Source organism: Lentinula edodes, assembly GCF_021015755.1.
Source record: "Lentinula edodes strain Le(Bin) 0899 ss11 chromosome Unknown C8R40scaffold_36, whole genome shotgun sequence".
Taxonomy (NCBI): Eukaryota; Fungi; Basidiomycota; class Agaricomycetes; order Agaricales; family Omphalotaceae; genus Lentinula; species Lentinula edodes.
Genome location: NW_025764342.1, coordinates 216340 through 239621, shown reverse-complemented (window position 1 = coordinate 239621; position 23282 = coordinate 216340). Strand labels below are relative to the sequence as shown.

Genomic DNA, 23282 nt, shown 5'->3' with positions numbered 1-23282 from the left:
TATACAACCAACATGGAGAAAGATGCAGATGGCTTTTATACCCCAGGTTCTCTACGATCTTGAATCATCTTTGACCCGTGCTTATTAGTCATACTCAGCGCCAGTTGCAGTTCCTGCGGCTGAAGCTGAAGCCAAACCAGAAGCCAACCCCGAAGCTAAACTTGAAGATGAAGAAAAGGCAGAGGCACCCACTGAATGTACGATGTCTGCAACTCTCAATTAATCGCTCTCTGACAGTGAAGCAGCCGTCAACACCGATCTAATTAACTCGACTTTCGAAGTTTCAGTAAGCAGATGAAAAACCTTCAACCATAATCAGCGTAGGATATCCCCATCCGCAGGTTACATTAGCAGATCAACAAGCAGATTCTTCGTCTCCGCTGTACAGTGTCAAGACCTTTGAAGAACTTGGGCTGTGCGTCGCGAACTTTGTATAAAACCCGTTCGTTCTGAAATTCGGATAGCCATCAGGATTTGCTCAAGGGAATATACGACATGGGTTTCTCCAAACCTTCCAAGATCCAGGAACGCGCTTTACCCCTACTTCTCTCCAACCCGTGAGATTCGCTGCGAGCGTACAATATGAATTCACTTGCTGATCCATGATCAGACCCACTAACATGATTGGGCAGTCTCAATCAGGAACTGGAAAGACTGCCGCGTTTGTGCTGACAATGCTCAGTCGGGTAGACTTCAATTTGAACAAACCACAAGTATGACTTTTCCATTATATTTCCGATTCATCGTTTGCCTCATTTGTGAGCCAGGCTCTGTGTTTAGCTCCTTCTCGTGAACTCGCGCGACAAATCATGTCCGTAGTCATTGCCATGGGCAAATTTACTTCCGTGCAAACAGAATACGCCATCAAGGAGAATTTACCCAGAAATGCCACCAGGATTACCGCACAAATTATCGTTGGCACGCCCGGAACGATGATTGACCTTTTACGAAGGAAGGTTATAGACGCCAGTGGTGTCAGAGTATTTGTGTTGGATGAAGCAGACAACATGCTTGATCAAGATGGACTGGGCGATCAAACTCTACGAGTAAAGAAGTACGTACCGGTCATCGAACCACCACGTTTATTAATCGGGATCCTACAGTCTGCTCCCTAAATCTCAAGTCCAAATTATTCTCTTCTCCGCCACTTTCCCCGATCACGTCCGTGCTTTTGCATCCAAATTCGCTCCAAATGCAAATAAGATTGAATTACAAAGAGAAGAACTCAGTGTTGACTCTATTCGGCAATTTTACATGGATTGTAGGGACGAGGAGCATAAATACGATATTCTGGTCACGCTGTATACACTACTTACCATCGGACAGAGTATCATCTTCTGCCAACACCGACACACAGCTGATCGAATTAGCGCCAGGATGACGGCGGAGGGACATCATGTCGCATCGTTGCATGGGGCAAAGGACGCGACTGAGCGTGATCAAATTATTGATAGGTTCAGAGAGGGCAAGGAAAAGGTATGCATCAGTGATATCGTATGTTCTTCTTCTTACTTGTGCATTCAATTCACAGGTCCTCATTACAACCAACGTCATTGCCCGGGGTATCGACATCTTGCAAGTCAACATGGTTGTCAACTATGACCTTCCCCTCATGAATGAGCGAAGTAATTCTCGCCCAGATGATGTCCGACCCGACGTCGAGACGTACATCCATCGTATAGGACGAACAGGTCGGTTCGGACGGAAAGGGATTTCAGTCAACTTTGTACATGATCGGAAGACTTGGCAGCAAATGCAACAAATTGAAGAACAGACAGGGAAAAAGATTATGAGAATTGAGACGAATGATATAGATGTCATGGAAGAGGTAAATGCCTTCACCTGCATGTCCTCGTATAGACACTGACTTGTTTCCATAGAAAATGAGGAAGGCTATGAAGTAGGATTTTACAGATGATGTCCCGTTCGATGCTTGATTCAGGCAATGAATAATATCTATATTAATCAGCCACCGTCTCTAGCTAACAGTATAGGCTCCGTATAACTTCTCCCTGACGATCGCCATGTACTAACTCCATCATCGCAGTCCAACCCTTTAGTCATTCACTATTTATCCACTCAATGTTTTGAGCTCGCTGTGGATTCGGCAAATATTCGGCATAAATCCTTTTGTGAATTCCACTGACACTGGTAGAACATACTTGAGCAGGTGTGTAAGTCAAGATGATACTTGCAAATCTAGAATCGATGTTTTAATAGACTTGGAGCTGCTCGCCAGATGTATCTAGCTCAGGTGGTCACTTCAAATTGATATTCTCGTCCTTATGTTCGGCCCGCTTCACTGAGAGTCAATGATAGAAAGCTGATAAAATCCTCTGTCCTACGATGTAATGTTGACCATCATCGCCGGTATCATCCTCGCTCTAGTTTTGAATGACGTGTCTGTTGCTCTAGCACGCATAACGGACGTTGTTCTATTTGGTGATTCCTACACTGGTGCGCTCAAATTTTCTGCATACGTCAACCAGTTCTCATATTGTTATTTATATAGACCAGTCCCGCCAACATAGCATTTCGAATGGCACGTACCCTGGTAAAGATTATCAAGAAGTGTTTCCCCCTGTCTGAGCCTCGTTTTATTTTACCGTTATACGTAACGTTGACCAGCGTGTTTTGCAGAATGACACTGCAGCTGATGGAGGTGTCCAATGGCCATGGTATCTCGGTTTATATGGCAATTACACTATCTGGAATTATGCAGTCGGCGGAGCAGTCTGCTCAAACAATTTGACACCGCTGTATGGAGAACCTGACGTATCCTCGGGGCAGCAGGCGTGGTTCATTCAGGATCACATTGACGCCGGCAATGCTTCTCAGCAAAAACTTTTATTGGATCCCTCGTCTTTCGTTGTGGTGCAGTTCATTGGTACCAACGACGTGGGCATCGGTTCATTCCTCACCGCAGACCAGGCCGCCAATGTCTCTTTGCCAGACGTTGTTGATTGCCAGCTAGATTCCATTAGGACAATGCATCTACTAGGAGCGCGAAATTTCATCCTTAACTCACTGATTCCTCTTCAACTCACCGGCTTATATTCCAATTCCTCTGCACCAACCATCTATTATCCTGAAGTACATGATGGGGATGCTTGGAACAAGGGCATGTATAATTTAGTACACAGCCTAAATCGAATGCTTAGCGACGGTATCAACGTTCTCAATGCGGAATGGGCAGGCGACGGTCGTGTCGAATGGTTCAATACGTACGAATTTTTCGAAAAAATGTACAACAACCCTACTCAATATTTCAATGGGAGCATACCAGCTAATGTCACCGGCCATTGTCACCAATGCCCAGATCCGGACGATTACACAAAATGCGGAATGTACGTTTCGAACATCGTTTTATCGTATCCGTTGAGGCATATTAACGATCTTTAGTGGGGACTGTACTCTGGCCGAGCGTGATTCTTACATGTGGTGGGACGAGCTTCATCCAAGCGAGCAGACGGGGAGGAACCTTGCGGCAGAAATACTCAAGAAAATTGAAGGAAACTCCCAGTACTGATGTGTATCCTGGTGTATCACAATTGTGTTGTTCGTTTCTCCCGACCTCATCCCTGTCCTCATGTTTGGAACGTGATGGTGTAAGCGATGATTCACGCTGCTCGACATCCTTCACACTCTTCGATACTAGCGCGCGCAAAATTTTACAGAAATGTCTCTCAACGCATCTCATTTGCCAGCGAGTAGCTGCAAGTCTGCTTGTGAGTCCCGACAATGCCATAAAGTGATATTTTGGGTTGGTATGTCTGAAAACTCCTCCAAGGTGAATGACGTTATGATCAAATCGACGACAACGAGTTTCTTACCCATATTAATCGTAATTCAATCCAATACTTGAGTTCGGTCTGGAGTGACGTTGCGCTCTGGTTGCGCTTCTCTGCAGTTGTCCTTTAGCTTTCTCTTCGTCGGTAACAACTCTTGTCAATACACACAATCACTTGATTGTATAACCTTCCGTTGTTCGCCTGCGAGAGAGGGAATTCGAGCGCGAAAACTAACGTCAAGAATATTTCGATAGTGTCCATCCTATAGCGAACCTGCTATGGTCATGTAAAGAGCGTCTTGCAGAAACGGTGAGAGTCAGAATATGGTCCAGGGTAAAGGGTGACAAGTGAATACAGGTCGTATACAGGTCGTGCCAGGTCTATGCAGGCTACCTAAGTTTTTTCATTACTACACCTACATCCCATGCACTCCTATAGTAGGGCCGCTGAGTCAAACGCAAGCCTTAGCTTAAGTGAATCTGATCTACCTCACAAACAATTCATGCTCCTGGGCCAGTCGGCAGTGGCGCAGTGTCAGCGTCGCGCCATAGTTTTACGCTAAAAGTTCCAGTGTGGCATCACCGGTCACCTTTGAAACACCATGAAGCGTCTGGCGTCCTCGTAAATTCATGCAAGACTAGCTCGGGACTACCTTGTATTCAATACCTCGGGCTCAGGCTTCCACGAGCGAATAATTCCTGCAACTACCGGGCGTATATTTCCTTTGTTATCCTTTACATAGCCACTTATATCCAGCTGATTGTGTTTCAGATGGCTCACTGAACATCGGTAGAAAGGTTGGAAGATCATAAATATGTATCCCGACAGATCATAGAATGCGATCTGCAAGGCTGCATTCGCTATGACGCGGTGTCATTACTTTCACGACGAGCGCATATGCTTGTTGAGGCTGACCTTCAGGTCACATCGTCTATATTCTCAGGCGGACTTCATCGGACGCTATGCATGCAGCACCATCGACGCTAACCGAGGTGGATGTATGTCAATGCATATAATGTTATTGTTACGCAGCACAATGCCAGGTTATACCTCTTTGCCTAGACGTCGACTAGATTTATTTTGCGTCCAAATTCGAGCTGTTTGTCGGTCTGATATCTTTGCTGGTTTCTATGCCTTTGCCAAGTGCTACGGTTGTGAATAGTTCAAATATGAACGGTCAGCCCGTTAATTTTATCCTTGAACCACTCGAAATGATCTCTTGCAGCAAGCCCGTCTTTAAAAAAGGGGGTAAAACCTGGTACTTAAGACGCATCCGACCGATATCGCTTATTGGTCATATCAGAAATTTTGCCGGGTGGAGATATCGGCAAAGCAAGTACATACAACTTAAATCATAGATGGTGAGCATTCTGAGTTGTAGGTGTAGTGAAGGATGGAGGATAAATCAATAAGAAAAGTGAATTCGTGGAGGGTGTGGTAATATTTACTTGAATGATCGGTTCCTACGAATAGAGATAATCATAACGCACGATTCATGTGCATGATGCATGATAGCTATCCATGTTTTGGGGTGCTTCTGCAAGATAATCTCGCAGGTTATTTTATACACAGCCGGCTATCTCAAAATGACTATGTACTAGACTGTCTGCCGCTGTTGCAGAGCAATTCGAGAACTCATAGAACCCGAGGCAGAACAACCCAGGAAGCCCTGCCTACAACATTATTCGTCATTCTTCAACTCATATCGACCCAACGATCCGATTAACATAGCTCTCTCGGTCCTCTCCGCTCGGACTGGCCTTCCGGAATGTTTGACAGGAAACCCTTGTCAACGCAGATTGTTAAAGAAGAAGGATACATTCTGGGCCACTTGTACCTGTACTGGCAGATACATTGATCGCGTTCTAAAAGGACCATCGCGAACAGAACCCTTCAAGCTTCAGGCTTCACCGTTGAGCGGAATGACGGATCTAAGAAACTAACAGTCGATGATAGCCAATATCCAGGTATCTGCCGCTAGTGCATAAGATAGAATTCGGGACCTTATACATTGAAAATAGGATGAAACTTTGCACTTGAAAGAAAGAGGATTTCGGCGGGAAGAAGGGAATTGAAGCCTATGTAACCTGTATGTAACTATGTGCTTTCCGCTGCCGAATCAATTATAATCCTATTCCCACGCGTGACTTTCTTAGTCTACCAGTTTTTGCCTGCTGAGGCTCTAAGACCGCCCACCATCTCTACTCAGCTGGTTGGAATTATCCAGGTATCCTTGAAGTCAATATCTACGCCATTCAGATTGCACACACCAGTACCTCATTCTATATCTGCATCCTACGCTGCAATTTCCGCTTCGTGCAATACACGAGTTCAGAACGCCAGCGGACATCCGTTTAATGACTTTTCATGATCTACTTCGCCGCTTGATGATCTAAAAAGCTTGAAGAGGCATTCTATGCACCCCTCGGGTTTTTTGGTAAGAATCATGGGAGATTAAGATACACTTGTTACTTGTCAATACTTTCTGGATGGTTATTTAAGCCGTGTTACTTGCATTCCCTTCCACTTCGCACAGGTTTTATTCGGATTCTTCACTGCTTCAGAATGCCCTTCAAGTCGAAGCCTCGTAGAGATCATTGGCATGAGGTTCTGGGTGTCAGCGACGATGCTACTCGGGACGAAATCAAGGCCGCTTACAAAAAATTAGTGAATGACATCTAAATGCTGGAATAATTCCCCTTCTCCTTACAGACAGATTACCTGTTCTGTAGGCACTATCATGGCATCCAGATCGCCACATGGATGATAAGAACCTTGCGACTGCAAAGTTTGTGGAGGTCAGTGCTTAGTATTTCTTCGAGAATGTATATCCTTATCGGCGCTCTTTTTTCTTCTGACAGATCAACAACGCGTACCGCATCATTATGCGCGAGCGTCATTTTGAGCTTGCCAACGTGTCGGTCCACGACTTGAATCAAATCAGGCCTCAATTTCAAACTCGGACAAGTACAGAATACAGCGCGTCTCGCACTAGAGAATCTTCCGCAACTTTAGGGTCATTATCTTCTTCATCCCGTCAATCAAGCTTCGAATCTGTGACTACTGCCCCTTCTACTTCTCGATTCAGCATGCGGCATGCATCTACGAGCTGTGATGCTCTGCCAAATATGGCTCATGGGAATTCACCCTCTTATCCTCGGGCTCCTCCACAACAATCTATCTCAAACGTGCTCGAGTCTCATCATTTTCGAATCCCCGGGGAACCGCTTCCTATCTTCTCCGGACCATTGACTGATAGCCCATTGCAAACCAAGCTGCCTCATTTGCCTCGCAGATCAACGGATGCTTCGAGTTTGTACGTTTCTTGTCGAATAATTGACGGTTATATGAACCACTGACTCTTGACTGCAGTAGCGAGCATATTCCAATGAGTCAAATCACATCCTTCAAAATGGCGCCAACCGACAATCTTCATCTTCATCCTGCGTACAATCCCCCTTTTGCCTCGATTGGCGTGGGCACCTCCAAAGAGTGGAGATATTCGCTAACCTTGACACTCGAGGAGCTTTTTCAAGGTCGAATCTGCCCAATTCGTATCACTCGACGTTATCTATCAGGGGAGAAGAAAAACGTCGTCCTTGATGTCGACGTTCCCCCTGGTTCTCAGCCTGGTGCTCAGATCGCCTTTCGAGGCGTTGGACACGAACGTAGCCCTGGGATGTTTCAAGATGTTGTATTTGTGGTTGAACAAGCTGCACATGATCGCTTTGTCCGTGCGGGTGACGATCTCCTTGTGGATACAAAGATTCCGTGGTCAGAGAATTTGAACAATCAGGATGGCCGACTCTGTTTTCCTGGCATCGACGGGAAGCTTTTGTGCATTAGAATTCCTCGTCCGGTGAACAGAGCTCGGGTCTCTCTTAATGGATCTCAAATCGTGTGCGGCGCTGGAATGCCAATCTGGTTCGGGGCTAAGAAGGTCGGAAGAGGGAATCTTGTTGTACGGTACGTACATTCATCTCATATTTATAGTGAGTATATGAAGTCCCTGAACTTTATATCTCAAGGTGGGAAATACAGATGCCCCAAATGTCTCGCTGGGATTTTTTAAAATCCAGCTTTAGCTTTTATCGAAGGTGACGTGGTGAGATATAAAATCAGGGGACATTGAATAATTGCTCCTACTCGCTCTTATGCTCAACTAAAATTGGAGATGGAGACTTTGAATCATTTATATGCTCTATCTATTCGTATATGTTTATCACCAACCGTATGTATACTATGTAATGCTTAGAATGTATGGAATATGAAGCATGAATATTGAATACACTTCATACACGTTTCATCGGACAACAGGACGAACGTTCAAACACTGAAGGAGTCGACGCTTCCTTATACAGTCTGCAATCAATCGTTAACAGTTTACACACCGAACGTATCCCATCTGCGTTTTACGATAAATTAGTTTACTAAAGTGCAAGAACCAACAAGGTATAGAGAGGGAAAAAGAACCCCAAAGGAACCAGTGGAATGGCGACCACGATGAGAACCTCCAACGGTGAATGTTAGTTCTAATTCAAATCGACCTCGACCGTATCTCCGACTTCGTCGTCTCCTTCGTCATTCGATTGGTGAGAACCCAAGCTTCCAGTTGACCTTTCCTTTTCCACAGGTGGAGGAGGGGGCACCTCGATTGCCGAGGGCGTAATCATTTTGGCAGTTTTCTCCCCCTCGTCATCTGTTAGACCTTGTTGGTGGACAGGCAACGCCGGAGGGGGGGACTTTCGTGCAGGGACAACTTCCGCCGCTTCAGGGGTTGCATTTGAGGGAGGGAAACGGAAGTCACGATTCATTGTCCCACTACGACTTTTCCGTTTGGTAGCTGTGGGCGTTGATGTACCAGAATCATCTTGTGAAGAGGAGGCAGATGATTCACGTGATGAAGGGGATGTCGATTCCGCGTTCGAAGAGGCGTCCTCCTCAGGGATGGGTGAGCCAAGAGTATTTGGTTGGTTGACAAACGCAGAGTGGGTCTCAGGAGTGGCGGGCATATTTGGAGAGGTAGGCGATTTACGCGCCGGTGCAGGCAAAGATGCACGGTTGGTGCGTGCGGCAAGAGAAGACGTAGAATGAGAAGCTTGAGACATGGATTGTGGGCGGAAGGAGTGTGTGGAGGCAGATGGTTCGGCTCCGAGGTAGTATACGCCGATAGCGACCATCCTAAGGTGAATAGATTATTTGAAAACACAATATTGATTTAGTGAATGCAACAAACCTTTTTTCTGAATGACATGCGAGGATCCAGTGAGGAGTGACAACGGGTATGCTCAACTGCAGCGCGCGTTGATATTCGACGCCTGGCGCACCAGTGGAATTACCGCTAGCCTGAGCACCATTCGGCGTGGCGGCTGGAGTAGTACACACAAAATGAGTAGTATCAATCTGTATTTTGTCGCTCCACTTTGCGTTCATCTCTCTCAGTGCCATCTTGGCATTCTCCAGCAACACTTCATCCTGGCAATTACCAAAGCACACAGAAATTCCGGAAGTGTCTTCAATACTGTGCGTGCGGACTCGAATAACGTTCGAGGGGAACGTGCCGGAGGTGGTGCGGAGGATGAGTTGGAAGGAGTATTCCGTCTGCATATCTAGCCCGGATAGTTTTGTTGACGTGTTGGTCATCGGGGAAGGGATTGCTGCGAGCCTTTGGCCATTACGATATATGTCCAGTGAGCGCAACTTCGCTGTTGCTAGGCTTATTGAAGGCCATTCGAGTGTAACCGACGTTTGAGTGACATTCCGGAGCTGTATTAACTTAAAGTCTAGTAAAAACAGTATTTGGACCAAGACGGACCTGTAGTTTTGGAGCCTCAGGGATTTCTACACCATATGCATCCGAAATCTCCTTCTGCAATGCCCAAAACTCCCCATCTCTTCGTTTCTCCTCTGCATGGTTCTGATGAACAGCAATATTGACTATTGAGCCTGCAGTGGCTCCTGGAGGCAATAGTATGGAGGGAAATTCGATTAGGTGGGCGCGTTCGCCTAAGAGGATCTATCAATAGTTATAATAAGGCTTAGAGGTATGAATGACTACGAGCTGAACTCACAGCCATGCCAGCATCTGAGAATCAACAGTAAGAAAGAGCATGTCATGAGTGATCGCACATACCGAGCTTTCCGACAGTAAAGGTGAAGCTTTCCTGGATCTTGTCCATGGTGTCGTAGCTGGTCGTTGCAGGCTGAGGACGGGACAAAATGTTTCTCACGCTCAAGTAGAAGTAATTGATTATTATCATCCAAAGAGCTCTGAGCTCAAGTACTTGATGGATATTTCCGCACCTCTGCTATGTGCCAGCTGTAATTCTAACTTGAACTACTTCAATACCCCCTTTGTAGATCCTGGTCTACATGAGTCAATCTCAACTTGGCTTCGAAATGGATTTGGTCGTCTATCTGTTCCCTCCGAGAGATTAGCGCAAATTAGTACGTTTGTTGCAGATGCTTCGAGGAGTCTTCGTGGATACGACAAGACAATAACGGAGATGGAGCGTCAACTCTCCAAAATAAAAAAAGCGCGAGACAATCTCCGGAGCCGTTTTGACGATGCACAATCTTTGATTAGTTCCCCCATACGGAACTTGCCACTAGAGGCTTTGAACGAGATCTTTGCTTGGTGCTGCAAACAGGGTGGAAGCGACTATTCTCTCTGCTTAGAGGAAGGCTCTGTGTTTTGTCCAACTCTTAGGCTCACCTGGGTTTGTTCCTCCTGGCGGACAATCATACAATCATCCCCGGATCTATGGTCGTCCATTGAGGTGACATCGTCTCAACTGTTCCATTCTCACCCGTCGTCCTTTCAACTCTTCCTGATGTATCTTTCATACTCGAGGAATAATCCTTTGGATCTCTACTATGATATAGATCTCGACAATAGGCTTCTCTCACGGAATGTTGAGAAGGCATTTGACACCTTGTTGGATAGTTCAGTCAGATGGCGCCGTGTCACTTTGGTTGTCCCAAAGAGAGGTTCCAACGACTGGTTCTCATACGCTGCTTCTAGGTTGAGCGCACGCGCTGCATTGGAACCGGAACGATCAGCCCAGTTGGCACTGGGAAGCTTTCCTCTTCTGGAATCCATCCAAATTCCACGCCATCTCCCCTGGTCAGATGGGCTCTCGACATTCTTTGGAGTGCTTTCGCCTTGTCTCCGCCTACAAAGTTATCAGGGCTCCATTTTCTCGTGGGCGGGCCGTAGCATTGACGTTTCTCATCTTACAGAGTTAGCAGTCACTTTTCTGTTCGGAGAATCTATCCCACAGCTGGTCCGTCGATTACCTACACTACAAAGTGTCTCCGTTGAATATGTCAGGCTCAATTATGAGCTCGCTGAGGATGTTGATGAGGAGTCACTGGAGATAGACCAAGAACTCCACTATTCCTCCCTCTTAAAGCTGCAAATCCCTAATACGCAGTTATCTTCGCGGTCCTGGAGCTTCCTTCGTCTACCATCTTTGACGCACTTGCAAATAGATTTCAGCCGACAATCCATTGACGGACCTTTCTTTACGATGCTTGCTGATTCGCAGTGCAAACTTCAAACTTTACGAGTGCGTATGACGTCTAGTCCTCTCAAGCAGGCGCTGCTCGATTTCATTGCTCTACATCCTACCATTGTCACCTTGAGTGTTGACATTTCATCTGTCGAGGTCCTAAGAGACTTCACGGAATATCTCAAATTGAACGACCAAGGAGGCATTGCGCCGCATCTCTCCTCATTGGAACTCGGTTGTAAATTCCGACCGTATGAGATCACTCAGGCGTCGCTGTGTCCAAGCATTTGCGAGATGATCGAGTCTCGATGCGCCATACTTCGGTCTTCAGAAGGGAACCCAATAGGCATATCTGGTTTGCAGGCATTGACCCTAGTGTTGAATCACCAACACTCTTATCTGATTGTTGACCATTTCATCCATACTCATCTTTCTCCCCTTGAAGAGGCTGGCTTGCAGGTGGATTTGCACTCTTAAGCCGGGACGGTCTCACCAACCGCGTCTGTCTTTTCCTTCAATTGAATGCTGCGAGACATTCATTGATTCATCTCGTTTCCGACACCGTTTCTGCCTAACTGTATATTATATCGATCTATATGTACACATGTACCACTGATATGCAAAGGAAGAATGTCAAAAGTTGATCATGATAACCTGGTTCCGACGTTTGAGATTAAGAATCTCAGGTCTCTTTGGCTTTGAGACAGACAATTCTTCATTGCCTTTAAGTCTCTCCAGTAATTTTTGTTCCCGATAGAGGCTCTGAAATGCAATATCGTCAAACCTCGTTCACTCCGCAGCAGACTGTGCAATTACCCAAGGCATGTAGATATGAGGTGGGAGAATTTCCACCAAATCCGATAACGAAACATTCACCAGAATTGCTCGAAGCTCTTCAATAAGATCTCGAACGTCATGCTTGATGGCAAATTGTAAAAGTTGTATCCTTTTGATGTGCAGGTCCTGCTTCAAGGTGAAGTTGCTATTGAAGTCAGGATCTGTAGGATACAAGATTTCTCTAACGAGCATTCAGATTAAATGTTTCTTTTTGAACCCAACGATAGAAGATACAACGTACTTCATATGAAGCCTACACGCACAAATCATACCAAAGAACTGATATTTTTCGGTCGCTTCTACGAGCAGCATGAATGTATCAAAGTCCAGTTCCTCTAATGAAGGAAATGGGCAAGGATAGATACACGTGAACAGCATTTCTAATATGTTTGCCGTCTCGGAGAGTCGTACGACTTCGTTAAGATCTGAGGGTGTCTCCGCAGGAGGAAAACCTCCCGTAGCACATTCGAGATTTTTCTTGTGCAGGAAAAAGTCGACATTATCGGAGGATCGTATGAGAACATCAGCATCGGATGCATTGACTGCGGTCCATGGGGGAAGTTAGCTATGAAAGTTAGATTGCCGATCTGGGTACGCACAACGATCGCTAGTTCTTGGCTCATCGACCGAGTTGGACGGGGTTGCCATTGTTCAGGTAGAACTGGAAAGTACAGGAATGAAGTGGAAGAAGAGATTGGACACTGCGGACTTTTTGGAGAACCCCGACACGATTTAACCAGCATGCAGTCCAGGTACGCATGTTTGTGTGATCCGAAAGAACAGAAAGGATGGCCTATGTATAAGTCTGACTCCTGTCCTTGGATGAGCCCAGCCATTCAACTGGCGAAAAACTACAGCGAACACAGCGGACTATCTTCGTGGCCAGATCCGAGAAGACGAGAAGGAAATACATATGCGGAGCTTTCTCCTCAGCTGTCCTCTGACTTCTCCGGCAAATTTTCGGGAGGCACGGAGGCACTGGAAGGGACCAGACTGCCTAGCAGATGTTCATGGGTACAATTTACATCGAGCATACATACGCGAAGCAAACGGAGCGTTAACCAATAGCCACAATCAAGGTCGGAAATAGTCGGATATCGGAATTCGGGAGTAAGAGGAAAACATCTTTGATTAGTCATTCAATTTGTACCTGCCGCGTAGTCACGTGAATAGACTCGCGACTTGACGCGGTTGATCGTTGTTTCTCCATTTGGCGGTTCTCCAAGGATGTACGACGAGATTATAGCAGACAGTGAGGGTGAAGATGAGCTATTTGGCCCAATTTCTCCTGGTGCGATATATATTATGTTTGGAATCTCCCAGCTCAGGTACTCATTCTTCTCATATTTGTTAGCACCCTTTGTTGGTCCAAAAACCACAACTCCCTCTGCTGCATCGACTTCGGCAAATGTGTCGACAATTTCTGAATTTTCTACCAGCAAAGCTACTGCTATTGATTCTATCTCCAACTTTTCTTCAACTGCTTCGCGTGCTCATGCCACATCCACTATCATCACCACCGCTACCGCTACTACTTCGCGACCTCGGCCCAAGCCAAAGCCTCTCACGAGAAATATCGGCCATACAAGCGCCATATCCTCAGGAAATAGCTCCAACAACGCTTTTACCGGCAATACCAGTCATATTGAAATGTTTGATATGACACTGAGTATTGCTGATCGTGCCAAGATGCGGAAAAGGAACAAAGATGGAGATCATACAAGCAGTTCCTCAGGCGCACATGCACAATCAGATATTCTCGAAATATCTTCTGACGATGAATTAGCTTTACTTCCTGCAAATAAACTCAAGAAATCCAAGAAGACGGCAGAGAAGAATACAACGAAGAAGTCTTCTTCTCTGCCCACCGCTGCTACAACAAGTAATCATATGCGATACGATTCTCCAGATCCTAATCCCAACCATTCGTCATCATACTCCTTGCCCGTCGTTGCCACTTCCCCCACTCTTGCTCGGAATGGAATTCGAGCTTCTTCAATAATGCTTCCCCCGTCTGAACCACCGCAGTCCACTCCTTCAGAGAACTTTGATATTCCTGCAATCGAAACTCTGCCTAATCCTCCTTCATCTGCTTCTGCTTCCGCCGTCTCGGAGTCGTTCGTCCTCCGAGCTCAGAGAGATCTCACAGATTCGAACATACCACCTACACCTGCTCCGTTCTTTGCAGACCCTTCCTCATCTCCGTTCCCGGACAATAATCCCAACATTCCTGGCAACAATTTCAGCAATACCAACTCAAGAGAAATTCACACGACAAGAGTCATAGACTCGGTCTTGATGCCTCCTCCTCCTGTTCTTTCCCCTGTTGTGCAACCCGAAGCGAAGAAATCACGGACGAAAAAGAAGAAAGTGAATGATGATGAAGACGAGTACATGATCGACAGCGAAGACTGGACAGGTACTGAGCCGAAAGGTAAAGCGAAGAAATCAAAATCGAAGGCGAAGGCGAACGACAAGGTGGGTACTTTCATAGATGCTCATTTGTTGATTTTCATTACTTCTCATAGGATAGAACGGCGACGTCGAAAGAGAAGGGCGGGTCTACCAAGTCCTCTACCAAGGCTAAAGGAAAAGGAAAAGAGAAGGAGGTTCAAGCTGTGTCAAAAAGTCGCGAATTCATCGAGGACGACGGAGAAATTGACGAAATGCTCATGTCTACGATAACGGTTCCTCCTCGGAACACTTCGATTGCCTCGCCTGCAACTCAATCTTATGCTCAGCCTCAGCGTAGTTCCCCTGGAAGCAAACGAGCCCGAGATGCTTCTGATGGACAGGGAGATGACTTCGATGATGTGAACGAGGTCCTAGGACAGGGTACGCGGAAGAAGATGCGTAAGAGTGACGACAAGGATGAAGCCCGTGACGCATTTGGCGCGGCTGACGGTGTAGTCGACTTGAGCGGTGGCCTGGACCTGGACGTCGATATAGGCCAGTCGACTTCGAGTAGATCGAGTTTGAGGAAGGGTAAGAAAGGGAAGAAAGGGAGGGTGGTGATGTCTGAAGATGAAGATGAAGATGCGGTCTCAGATATGTATATGGAGGATCAAGGGAGGAATGCATTTGACATGGTTTCTATCACAACAACAAAGCCGAAGACAAAGCCGAAATCGAACGCCAAGAAGAGAGTGGTCAGTGGAGATGAAGAGGAGGGCCACGTTACAGCTGCCGAAGACATTGGATCCCTGAAAGTGAGTTTTTCTTTCACAGTGGTTCCGTAGCGTATACTGATTTAAGTTGCAGGAGAACATATTACCTTCTCGACCTGATATACCACAGACACCTATTTCTCGAACGCATATGGCAAGCGGCTCTTCAATACAAGCAACACCTGATACACTTGCTCCAGATCAAAAGGATCTCAAATACCCGTCGTTAACTTCTCGGTACACCATCGCACCCAAATCCGCACGCAAGTCAACACCAATGTCTGATCTCATTCGACGAGTCAACTCGATGCCGAATTCTCAATTCAAGAGTCCAATGCCTAAAGGGGGTAATAGGAGCGGTGGAGGAAACAATACACCCATTAGCCTAACCGCATACTCTCCCTACCTCAAGTCATCTCGTTCGTTCCTTTCCCGTATTGCCCCTCTCCATCCGAATAGGCGTACACCTCCGCCACTTCCTCCTGCTCCGCCTCCTCGGAAGAAGACAAGGAAGGAAATTGAGTGGGAGAAGAAGGATAAAGAGGAGAGGGAAGAAATGGAAGAGAGGTGGGAGGAGGAGCTTGTAGAGAGGGTTGGTGGGATGGGGGAGTGGTTGGGGATGACAGAGGATATGAGGAAGATGATGAAGAGGGCAAAGAGAGATAGGGAGTTGGGGCTTGGGGGGTGGGAAGAGTAGGCGACTGTAGGAAAATGTATTTAGAAGAGTCTAGTCACTGTATTTTTTTGGCACATTATGAGTAGTTAGGACTTAACGTATATGGCCCGCCTAGCTCAATCGGATAGAGCGTCAGACTTTTACGTTTGGGAGGGTCCCTGAGTTTATCTGAAGGCTGCGAGTTCGACCCTCGCGGTGGGCTATTATGAATTGTTGTTTTTGAACGAACCGTAGACAACAATCAAACAACACATTGTCGTGTTCAAAGTTTCGCCTGGAATGAAACTTTGAACACGACAATGTGTTGCATACTTTTTCGGTTCTTCACGGAATATATATATATATACTATTCGCTCGGATGTAGATAACATTTCATCATACTTGTTCGCCCCGTAATTCATCGTCAAAAAATAAATATGTATTTCGTTCAGTTATCCCAGATTAATTTGTGATTTGTACTTATGTCAGTGATTAATACTACCGCCGATTTAATGAAATTGCAGCATAAAATGTGTATCATATTTTCATTCTTTTGCGCATATTCTTTACTGGAAAAGGGCCTCGTTCCGAGGCACTCACCTTCCTTGCTCATATTCGGGACTGGAAGAGTCAATACATGATGAGATCATATATTTCTCAAGTCAAAAGTCTCCGAATTATTTCTCAGATCTTATTGGGTCTACTTACATGGCACTATTCATCGTCAGTCAAGTATGCTAGCCTGCTATTTAGCATAATACAAATCTCCACATTAAGATTGAGATGGTAGTTCAAGGGTTGTCGAGAGGTCAAAAGCTGAAGCAGATATAATGCACTTGTATTGTGGGAAAATCACTGATTTGTTTGTACGTATGTACAAAGACAGCAGGAACCGCTTCAATTGACGGTGGCAGATAGATTTTGACAAATAAGTGTTGATACACACAAGTTGAGAAATATTTTGGTCATGTAAAGGGTATTGGTATGTAAATTGAGAAATGTCAAGAAGAAATGTTACAACGAATGATATATCTATGTACATATCGAAGAAAATTTCTCCACCAAGTTAGGTTGCTGTACTTAATGCATAACCGGCACTATCCAAAATATAATCCATAAATCCATCAGGTTCTGTCTGACCACCTGTGTTCGTGGCGTCAGCTGCAGTATGTACCACCGAGTACAGGGAGCAAGTGAGCTTGGGACTTTCATCCTAAGGGAAGGGAGGAGGGGAGGTTTAATATATTTAATTTCTCAACGGAATTGTGATTTACCTTTCCATTCACATCGTAGTATGCTGATATGATTGAGAAGTAGGCATATGGATTATGCGGAAATTATGGAACAACGTACAATTGATGAAGATGCAATTCGAGACGGTGTCGCAAAACGTCTCACAATCTAGAATCCAAAACACATGGGCTTTGACATATTTTGAAAACATTCCTACACACCGGCGTTATCATCGACTAAACCATATGTTATGTAACCAGAGCCATCGACAGATGCATTGAGACCGCTAAACACAGTGACATATGACGGTGTAGGAGTCGATGAAGCAGTAGTGGTGGAGTCAGGAACGGTAGCTGATCGTCTGCCATAGGTTTTGGTAGGTTTCGGTTTGGTGACGGGGCAGTGAATAGCATCAGGCCTTTGCTTGAGCACAGCACATAAATCCTATGGCAGACACGGATCAGGAAGAAAGTATTACAAGCGTAAATTTGATATACCTTGTCCCCTAACCACGGAAGACCATCTACTGAAGATGAAGAAGGGTCGTCACCGTAGTACCACCCAGCACGTGAGCCAAAGGATCCGGGCGGAAAAGGCGCGCCATGATGGTTGGAGGCAGAGAGCAGTGAAACGATAGACTCGGTGGTGTCGAGTTCATCGGACACTGATATATATCTGGCCAATGCTGTTGTGAAGAGTAGAACGATTAACGCGCAGAATCGCATCATGTTGAAACGAGTTGAGAGTGGAATTTCGTTTGCGATGGGTACAAATATGTCAAGGTGCTCGTTGTGAGATCGTTAATTCGAATGCGGGGAAATGCAGCGCATTTATAGCCTGAGGATTGGACATCCCGATTCAAAATTAACTCATAGTCGTAATCCTAGCAATATAGGTCTTTGTTTCATTTGAAATGCAAGGCAAAAAGGGGTACTGCTCAGTCTTCGAGATTCATTGTGGACATCGATCTATGCAATGACTACCCATGCATACAAATTGGGAAAAACTTGCGATAGTACAGTTGAACGTTCTTTGGGAGTTGATGTTGAATTTAGTGTGAAGGGCAATATTTTCTGGGGAAAGTACGTTGAGAAGAGCTTGTCTTGAAAAAATGAAACATGAACTGACGAGGAAGAGCTCCAATCCACATCATTAGTTACTCCTGACTTCTCCTGACTCTTGTTCGGCAAGCCTGAGCTATCAGTTTATTGAAGTAGAGATCATGACCCTCGCGCGACGCGTAGATGAGAAAAGGAAGCTTTGAAATTGGAATTCAGGTTATAGGAAAAGTGTAATTTCGAATCGGTTGAAAACTATAAAGAATCCCTTGACAAGTTGAACATGAATACGAGTCTGTCTGAGTGAGGAAGAGTTGAAGCTTCAGCTCGAAGCCTGGTTGAAGCTGAAATTTGATGAGACTTGTAAACCCTTCCCATTTATTTCTTTGTCTCCCAATTAGTAGGACCCTCCATCGTGCAAATTGACATGGAGTACAAGAGAAGCAGTGGATGCAGACAGTTCAGTCGACGGCGTCCTTAATGTGGTCATCGTCAGTAGAATATAGCACTGGCGCATACAAGCTGTTTTCATCTGACGACAGTCGTTTTTAAAGGATTTCAAAATAACGAAATGAAATCGTTGTCGCTATATGACTTCATAATAATCAGACTCTCTTTCCAATAGACAACGTTCAAGGCCCAACGCTGGGGTGGGTACACCACCCATTGACTGCAACTCCCGGTTCATTGTCTCCCAACAATCTGTCGTAATCTCTATCTCCTTTTCCAAATGGAACGCAGGAATATGATCTTCCATCCAGGCGGGTGAAGCAATCTCGACCACAAGAAAGTACTGCAACCGGGCTATCTGTCCGACCCTCCATGAGCACCCTCTGCCCAACTCGCCGGCAGAGATCCACCCTCGGAGCAAATATACACCCTCTGAATACTCGCTACGTGTTTCTAGATGACCGCTGGTCAACTTCCATCGTCGAACTACGGGAGGACCATATGCATCAAGATTTGCGGTCGACGATGAACTGGAGTCGGAATGTGAGCTAACGTCGTCGCTGTCGTCTTCGAAAGGAATAGGTGAAGCACTCCGTGAGTGGAGAGGCGTAGAGGTTTTAGAAGATTTCGGAGACGAAACCCGACTTTTAGACCGGGAGAATAGTTTCCGTAAGGGTGATTTGGCAGAACGGACAGTGAGTTGCTTCATGAGTGTGACCGTGATAGTTTTGGTATACAATGCGGCTTGGGCGGGGCTATCGGGGAATACGAGACTCAGGAAAAAGGGTATAGGTTCTCCGGAAGCGAATGATTGTGGCGCAGGTATTGAGAACTTGGAGAAGGCGCGTGTTTGAGTGAGAAAATGAAGATTGTGAGAAAGAAATTGACATACGAAGATGGAGTGTTTGGAAGCTTCGAGATCTGTCAAGGGATGTTTGGCATGAGTCGATGCAGCTGACCATCGAGGAGATAGTGGGAAAGTGTCGACATGCTCCGAAATATTCACGCTGGGGGATTCAAAGTGTGGATCACGGTCTGAAAGAGGTTTCGGAATATCCGCGAGTGGAGGGTCGGATGGGCGAGTTTTAGGGAAATATAGGATGGAGATGGCTTGACTATAACGAGACGGGAGGTTAGAGAACAGACATTCACGATACCCCAGATCAGACTCACGTTTCGGTAGGCTCATGTTTGAACGACATGCGACTAGCTTGCCTGGTCATTGTAACTTTCAATGAATATGAGATCTCTCCTGTAACACCAAGGTGTAAACGATAGAAAGAAGGTGGCGTCAGTGCCGTTACCCCTTGAAGCGTAATTTCCGAGGGTATCGAGATAAAAAATGGATATTCGTCTCCTTCAGTTGGATGAGAGGATAAGGGAAGGAATATTGCGTGATGCATGAACAATGTATTGCTTCTGGCGATGCCACCGTCACCGAGGACTGTTGTCACCAAGTTGCCTTCCAACTAGAAGAGATTGAGAACAGAAAAATTTATGACGAGTAACAATCAGGGCTCACCGTGACACTGATGTCTTCTATGAGTTCAGGATGAGGCCCAGAAAGTCTTATTGAACCCTCAATTTTGTCATGAAGACCATAGGCGGGCGAGCTCGTTCCCCATAAACGTCTTCCCAAATCAATGGACATATGTTTTGTCTTATAGACCCATGAAGGGCCATGAGGAGAAAGACGCTTAGCATCAAGGGAAATCTCTGTCCTACTAGGGACAGGAGAGTAGGCAGGAGTAGATAAAGCAGTGGAACCAATGGTGTCGAAGTCGAGGGAGTCAGGTTCTGCAGGAAAATTAAGCATCTTGGAATAATTGAACAAGCCAAATTCATACACTTCTTTATATACGTCCAAAGTGACAGTATCGGAAGAGTGTTGGGGCGAAAAAAGATAAATTTTGATAAACTGTGGCCGGTGTGGTTGCAAGAAATTCCGATGAAGCCTTGATAAGCCGATTTACGGCACCGGCCAAAAATGGTAATGACCCTGATGATCGGAAGGTCTCGCGAAGAAATCCGAGCGTACCCGACAGGGGTGCAATGCTGATTCTTTGTAATTCCCAGTCACCTCGGGCCCAGATGGGTTTCCTGTGACGATCAATTTGAACTCTTCGAGTGAACCTCACAGGTTCAGCTTCAATCGAATTTTCATCCCTCCTCAGCCTTCCTCGCATATTATACGGCTAGGCCCAGACTCTCTTCATGTTCCTTGAGTCTGGGTCTGGGAGAACTTTCTCTGTCGGTTCTAGTCTCTCTGTAAGAAGAAACACGCGAAAGCAGGCAAAAGCATGCACAGGTCCCAATCGGAGAACTTAGGGATCGACCCATGACATTGACAAGCGTTGAGCAAGGACGTCGTAAAATCGGATTTTTGATTCTGAGATTGCTTACCCCAGGTTAATTAATCTTACTCCAGAAGAGGGGACACAGAACACGAGCAGCATTCATGATCTATTTACACAGGGCACAATTTGCAACTTCTACGTACTATAATGTCACAGCAGATTATCATCAAATTTCCATCCTCCCGTCCTCATCAGCGCCGTTTTGCAACATCATGGGAATCACAATGCACTCTTTGTTTATGCAGACCCAGTAGCACCAGTGGCGGCGATACGAGCAGTAGCATCGGCTTGGGAGGTGCATGTGATGGACTGTAATGGAGAATGATAATCATTAATATTCTTTTAGCTATCATTGTTCGGAAGAAGAAAAACATACAGTTCCAGGGTTGTTCACGAGAGGGAGAGCAAAGCACTGGGTTCCACCCGCACATTGGGTAATCTGGAAAGTCCCTCCGACACATTGCGCGAATCCACCACCAACACATGCCTGTTGACCATCAGTGCAGCTCGAAGTAGCAGTGAGACTAGCAAATTGAGAGTTCAGTTGGATCGCATCTTCGCCGTTTTGGAGCTGGAAACCAGATGCAGACCCCGAGCTAGAGTCTACAGCAACAGTACTGGAGGCCGCGGGATTAGCAGCAGCGGATACGGTGGAAGCTCCTGTTGCGGGTGCCGCTCCGGTTCCGGCATTGTCTACAGTGGCGGAAGTAGTGGAGGTAGACGGTGCGATGGCAGCAGCAGCAGATGCAGAGGAGTTACTAGTAGAGTTAGCTGCAGGGGCAGAAGAAGAATCGCCAGCCGCGCTACCTCCCTCACTGAAACGAAGATGAGAATACTATAAGTATGATTTGGGAAGGGGAATAACTCACGGAGTTCCAGGACTCGTGACTAGAGTGTTCAACTGAACACCATCCGGCACCGGGGTATTCAAAGCAGGACAAGAACCAGGAGGACTGACCGCCGAAAGTCCAAGAGGCAAGTTTCCAGTCTGATCCCCGCTGAACTTGGTAAAATCTGAGCTGGCGAACTGACAATGGAACAATCCGTTGAGCTCAGCGTTTTTAGGAGCAGTTTGACAGTATGGGACCTGGAGACTATCGGGCTACATAAAACCGAAGTTCAGGTCGAAGAAAATGTATCACGAAAGAAGCAGCATACCGCGTTACGAGGTTGTTGGACAAAAATCTGAGCCAGAGTAATCATGTCAGGGTCATTGTTCAAAGTTTTCGCGAGGTCGATCATGGAGTCGGCAGCGTTTTGCTGATCACAGTTACCCCCGGCAGCCAACAGAGTCGTGAATGCTGTCTGAGAGATGGTACTACATTGTCCGGCTCCACCTGCAGCGGTCTAGTAGTCATTGTATCGTCAGCGTCAAGAGCTGGAGATCAAATGGAAAGATCGACATACACAAGCGGCAACCCAAGCAGTAGTCGAGTCTGCGATTGTTTGAGCTATACGCTTCTCGAGTGGAGCAGCGGATGCCATCAAGGCAGCAGAAAGAAGAAAAAGGACGTTGATTCTGGTCATCGCGACGAAGAGGAATGAATGAACACGAAAAATAAATGAAAAAAACATGCTCGGGAAGTTGAAAGAGAGTACGGAGCTCCTGGCTCAAAGAAGGTAAAGGCTATGAATAAGAAGAATGAAAAGAGAGAAAGACTGCTGGAGGACTGAAGAATAGGCATTCTCGTGGTTTTATAATAGGTCATAGTAGCTTGGCAACCTCGCAAACACTGCCCTTGCCACTGAGCCAGTGAAAGATGAATGGTTAACGCGAAACACATCATGTACGGGCGGGCGATTCGGAATCCGAAGAGACCAACAATTGTTCTCCCGAATATAGTCAGCATTCACGAGGTGTGATATGCTGAGGGCTATCCTGGGATATCGATGGGAGGACAGGCTAGTTCTGTATTGGATCCGTGTGGGTCCGTCGATGATTATTTTGATTTTCGTTGCGAAGTCTGTAAAGTCTTGATTTCGTGGGACTAAAACATCGAACAGAAACTGTTGATCAGTGATTGGACTTCAGTAAACGTCAACGCCTCAGCTCCAGGAGGCGACGACCAAGTATACACAGCTTCAGGCAGGGAGCAACGGACGGCGCTATGAAGATGAGAGGATACAGAAAGACAATTGGTGATTTGATTTGCAAGGTTTTCCCTTGGTGATAGATGGTCGTCATAGAATACAAGGTCAAGTTCTGTGATGCACTGTTGT

The 23282-nt window shown here is 46.0% G+C and overlaps 10 protein-coding genes and 1 non-coding gene across 11 annotated transcripts; 6 read left to right on the top strand and 5 right to left on the bottom strand.

The window, feature by feature from the left end:
* Nucleotides 1-12: 12 nt before the first annotated feature.
* On the top strand, nt 13-1904 carry C8R40DRAFT_1174422 (DEAD-domain-containing protein; the record flags this gene model as incomplete). The annotated part of the gene is made up of 10 exons (XM_046232175.1): nt 13-46; nt 99-197; nt 246-286; nt 342-415; nt 465-557; nt 611-713; nt 768-1054; nt 1104-1476; nt 1532-1828; nt 1881-1904. The coding sequence occupies 10 exons, from the start codon at nt 13-15 to the stop codon at nt 1902-1904; spliced, it is 1425 nt and encodes a 474-aa protein (XP_046082728.1).
* A 447-nt stretch (nt 1905-2351) lies between these two features.
* Nucleotides 2352-3529, top strand: C8R40DRAFT_1174421 (GDSL lipase/esterase; the record flags this gene model as incomplete). The annotated part of the gene is made up of 4 exons (XM_046232174.1): nt 2352-2457; nt 2513-2583; nt 2641-3347; nt 3403-3529. 4 exons carry the CDS (start codon nt 2352-2354, stop codon nt 3527-3529), a joined length of 1011 nt encoding a protein of 336 aa, XP_046082727.1.
* Nucleotides 3530-5950: 2421 nt separating this feature from the next.
* On the top strand, nt 5951-7988 carry C8R40DRAFT_1121370 (uncharacterized protein). The gene is made up of 5 exons (XM_046228803.1): nt 5951-6458; nt 6524-6589; nt 6653-7107; nt 7164-7757; nt 7820-7988. The coding sequence occupies exons 1-5, from the start codon at nt 6357-6359 to the stop codon at nt 7890-7892; spliced, it is 1290 nt and encodes a 429-aa protein (XP_046082726.1). The 5' UTR covers nt 5951-6356; the 3' UTR covers nt 7893-7988.
* Nucleotides 7989-8323: 335 nt separating this feature from the next.
* C8R40DRAFT_1256550 (uncharacterized protein) lies at nt 8324-10013 on the bottom strand (the record flags this gene model as incomplete). Its single annotated transcript, XM_046233774.1, has 6 exons — nt 9925-10013; nt 9863-9876; nt 9607-9807; nt 9028-9557; nt 8689-8972; nt 8324-8634 (listed from the first exon to the last, which is right to left on the bottom strand). The coding sequence occupies exons 1-6, from the start codon at nt 9968-9970 to the stop codon at nt 8324-8326; spliced, it is 1386 nt and encodes a 461-aa protein (XP_046082725.1). The 5' UTR covers nt 9971-10013.
* On the top strand, nt 10014-11871 carry C8R40DRAFT_1121367 (uncharacterized protein). Its single transcript, XM_046228802.1, has one exon. The coding sequence runs from the start codon at nt 10079-10081 to the stop codon at nt 11780-11782; it is 1704 nt and encodes a 567-aa protein (XP_046082724.1). The 5' UTR covers nt 10014-10078; the 3' UTR covers nt 11783-11871.
* A 223-nt stretch (nt 11872-12094) lies between these two features.
* Nucleotides 12095-12790, bottom strand: C8R40DRAFT_1174417 (uncharacterized protein; the record flags this gene model as incomplete). Its single annotated transcript, XM_046232173.1, has 3 exons — nt 12095-12323; nt 12384-12684; nt 12742-12790. The coding sequence occupies 3 exons, from the start codon at nt 12788-12790 to the stop codon at nt 12095-12097; spliced, it is 579 nt and encodes a 192-aa protein (XP_046082723.1).
* A 579-nt stretch (nt 12791-13369) lies between these two features.
* C8R40DRAFT_1072378 (uncharacterized protein) lies at nt 13370-16006 on the top strand (the record flags this gene model as incomplete). The annotated part of the gene is made up of 4 exons (XM_046226454.1): nt 13370-13433; nt 13497-14620; nt 14671-15351; nt 15404-16006. 4 exons carry the CDS (start codon nt 13370-13372, stop codon nt 16004-16006), a joined length of 2472 nt encoding a protein of 823 aa, XP_046082722.1.
* An 84-nt stretch (nt 16007-16090) lies between these two features.
* On the top strand, nt 16091-16187 carry C8R40DRAFT_t200. The gene has a single exon. It is a non-coding gene; the product is annotated as a tRNA-Lys (tRNA).
* Nucleotides 16188-16931: 744 nt separating this feature from the next.
* Nucleotides 16932-18410, bottom strand: C8R40DRAFT_546830 (uncharacterized protein). Its single transcript, XM_046235414.1, has 6 exons — nt 18326-18410; nt 17695-18270; nt 17419-17641; nt 17318-17365; nt 17239-17261; nt 16932-17177 (listed from the first exon to the last, which is right to left on the bottom strand). The coding sequence occupies exons 2-6, from the start codon at nt 17923-17925 to the stop codon at nt 17031-17033; spliced, it is 672 nt and encodes a 223-aa protein (XP_046082721.1). The 5' UTR covers nt 17926-18270; nt 18326-18410; the 3' UTR covers nt 16932-17030.
* On the bottom strand, nt 18411-20735 carry C8R40DRAFT_546829 (uncharacterized protein). The gene is made up of 5 exons (XM_046235413.1): nt 20553-20735; nt 20228-20502; nt 19879-20174; nt 19598-19820; nt 18411-19537 (listed from the first exon to the last, which is right to left on the bottom strand). The coding sequence occupies exons 2-5, from the start codon at nt 20354-20356 to the stop codon at nt 18842-18844; spliced, it is 1344 nt and encodes a 447-aa protein (XP_046082720.1). The 5' UTR covers nt 20357-20502; nt 20553-20735; the 3' UTR covers nt 18411-18841.
* Nucleotides 20736-21308: 573 nt separating this feature from the next.
* On the bottom strand, nt 21309-22589 carry C8R40DRAFT_1011893 (uncharacterized protein; the record flags this gene model as incomplete). The annotated part of the gene is made up of 6 exons (XM_046222864.1): nt 21309-21371; nt 21439-21722; nt 21822-21877; nt 21932-22164; nt 22221-22409; nt 22470-22589. Coding segments are annotated over 6 exons (945 nt in total), but the record flags the coding sequence as incomplete, so codon positions are not given.
* Nucleotides 22590-23282: the final 693 nt, after the last annotated feature.

Coding starts and splice junctions, on each gene's coding strand:
- C8R40DRAFT_1121367 (XM_046228802.1), top strand. CDS start 10,079: ATGGATATTTCCGCACCTCTGCTATGTGCCAGCTGTAATTCTAACTTG.
- C8R40DRAFT_546830 (XM_046235414.1), bottom strand. CDS start 17,925: ATGATGCGATTCTGCGCGTTAATCGTTCTACTCTTCACAACAGCATTG. Junction 17,366..17,418: donor TTTAGTCGATGATAACGCCG/GTGTGTAGGAAT, acceptor TTTGGATTCTAG/ATTGTGAGACGTTTTGCGAC. Junction 17,262..17,317: donor GAATTGCATCTTCATCAATT/GTACGTTGTTCC, acceptor CAATCATATCAG/CATACTACGATGTGAATGGA.
- C8R40DRAFT_546829 (XM_046235413.1), bottom strand. CDS start 20,356: ATGTCCATTGATTTGGGAAGACGTTTATGGGGAACGAGCTCGCCCGCC. Junction 19,821..19,878: donor AAACATGAGCCTACCGAAAC/GTGAGTCTGATC, acceptor GTCTCGTTATAG/TCAAGCCATCTCCATCCTAT. Junction 19,538..19,597: donor CTTCCAAACACTCCATCTTC/GTATGTCAATTT, acceptor GCCTTCTCCAAG/TTCTCAATACCTGCGCCACA.
- C8R40DRAFT_1121370 (XM_046228803.1), top strand. CDS start 6,357: ATGCCCTTCAAGTCGAAGCCTCGTAGAGATCATTGGCATGAGGTTCTG. Junction 6,459..6,523: donor AGGCCGCTTACAAAAAATTA/GTGAATGACATC, acceptor CCTGTTCTGTAG/GCACTATCATGGCATCCAGA. Junction 6,590..6,652: donor CGACTGCAAAGTTTGTGGAG/GTCAGTGCTTAG, acceptor TTCTTCTGACAG/ATCAACAACGCGTACCGCAT.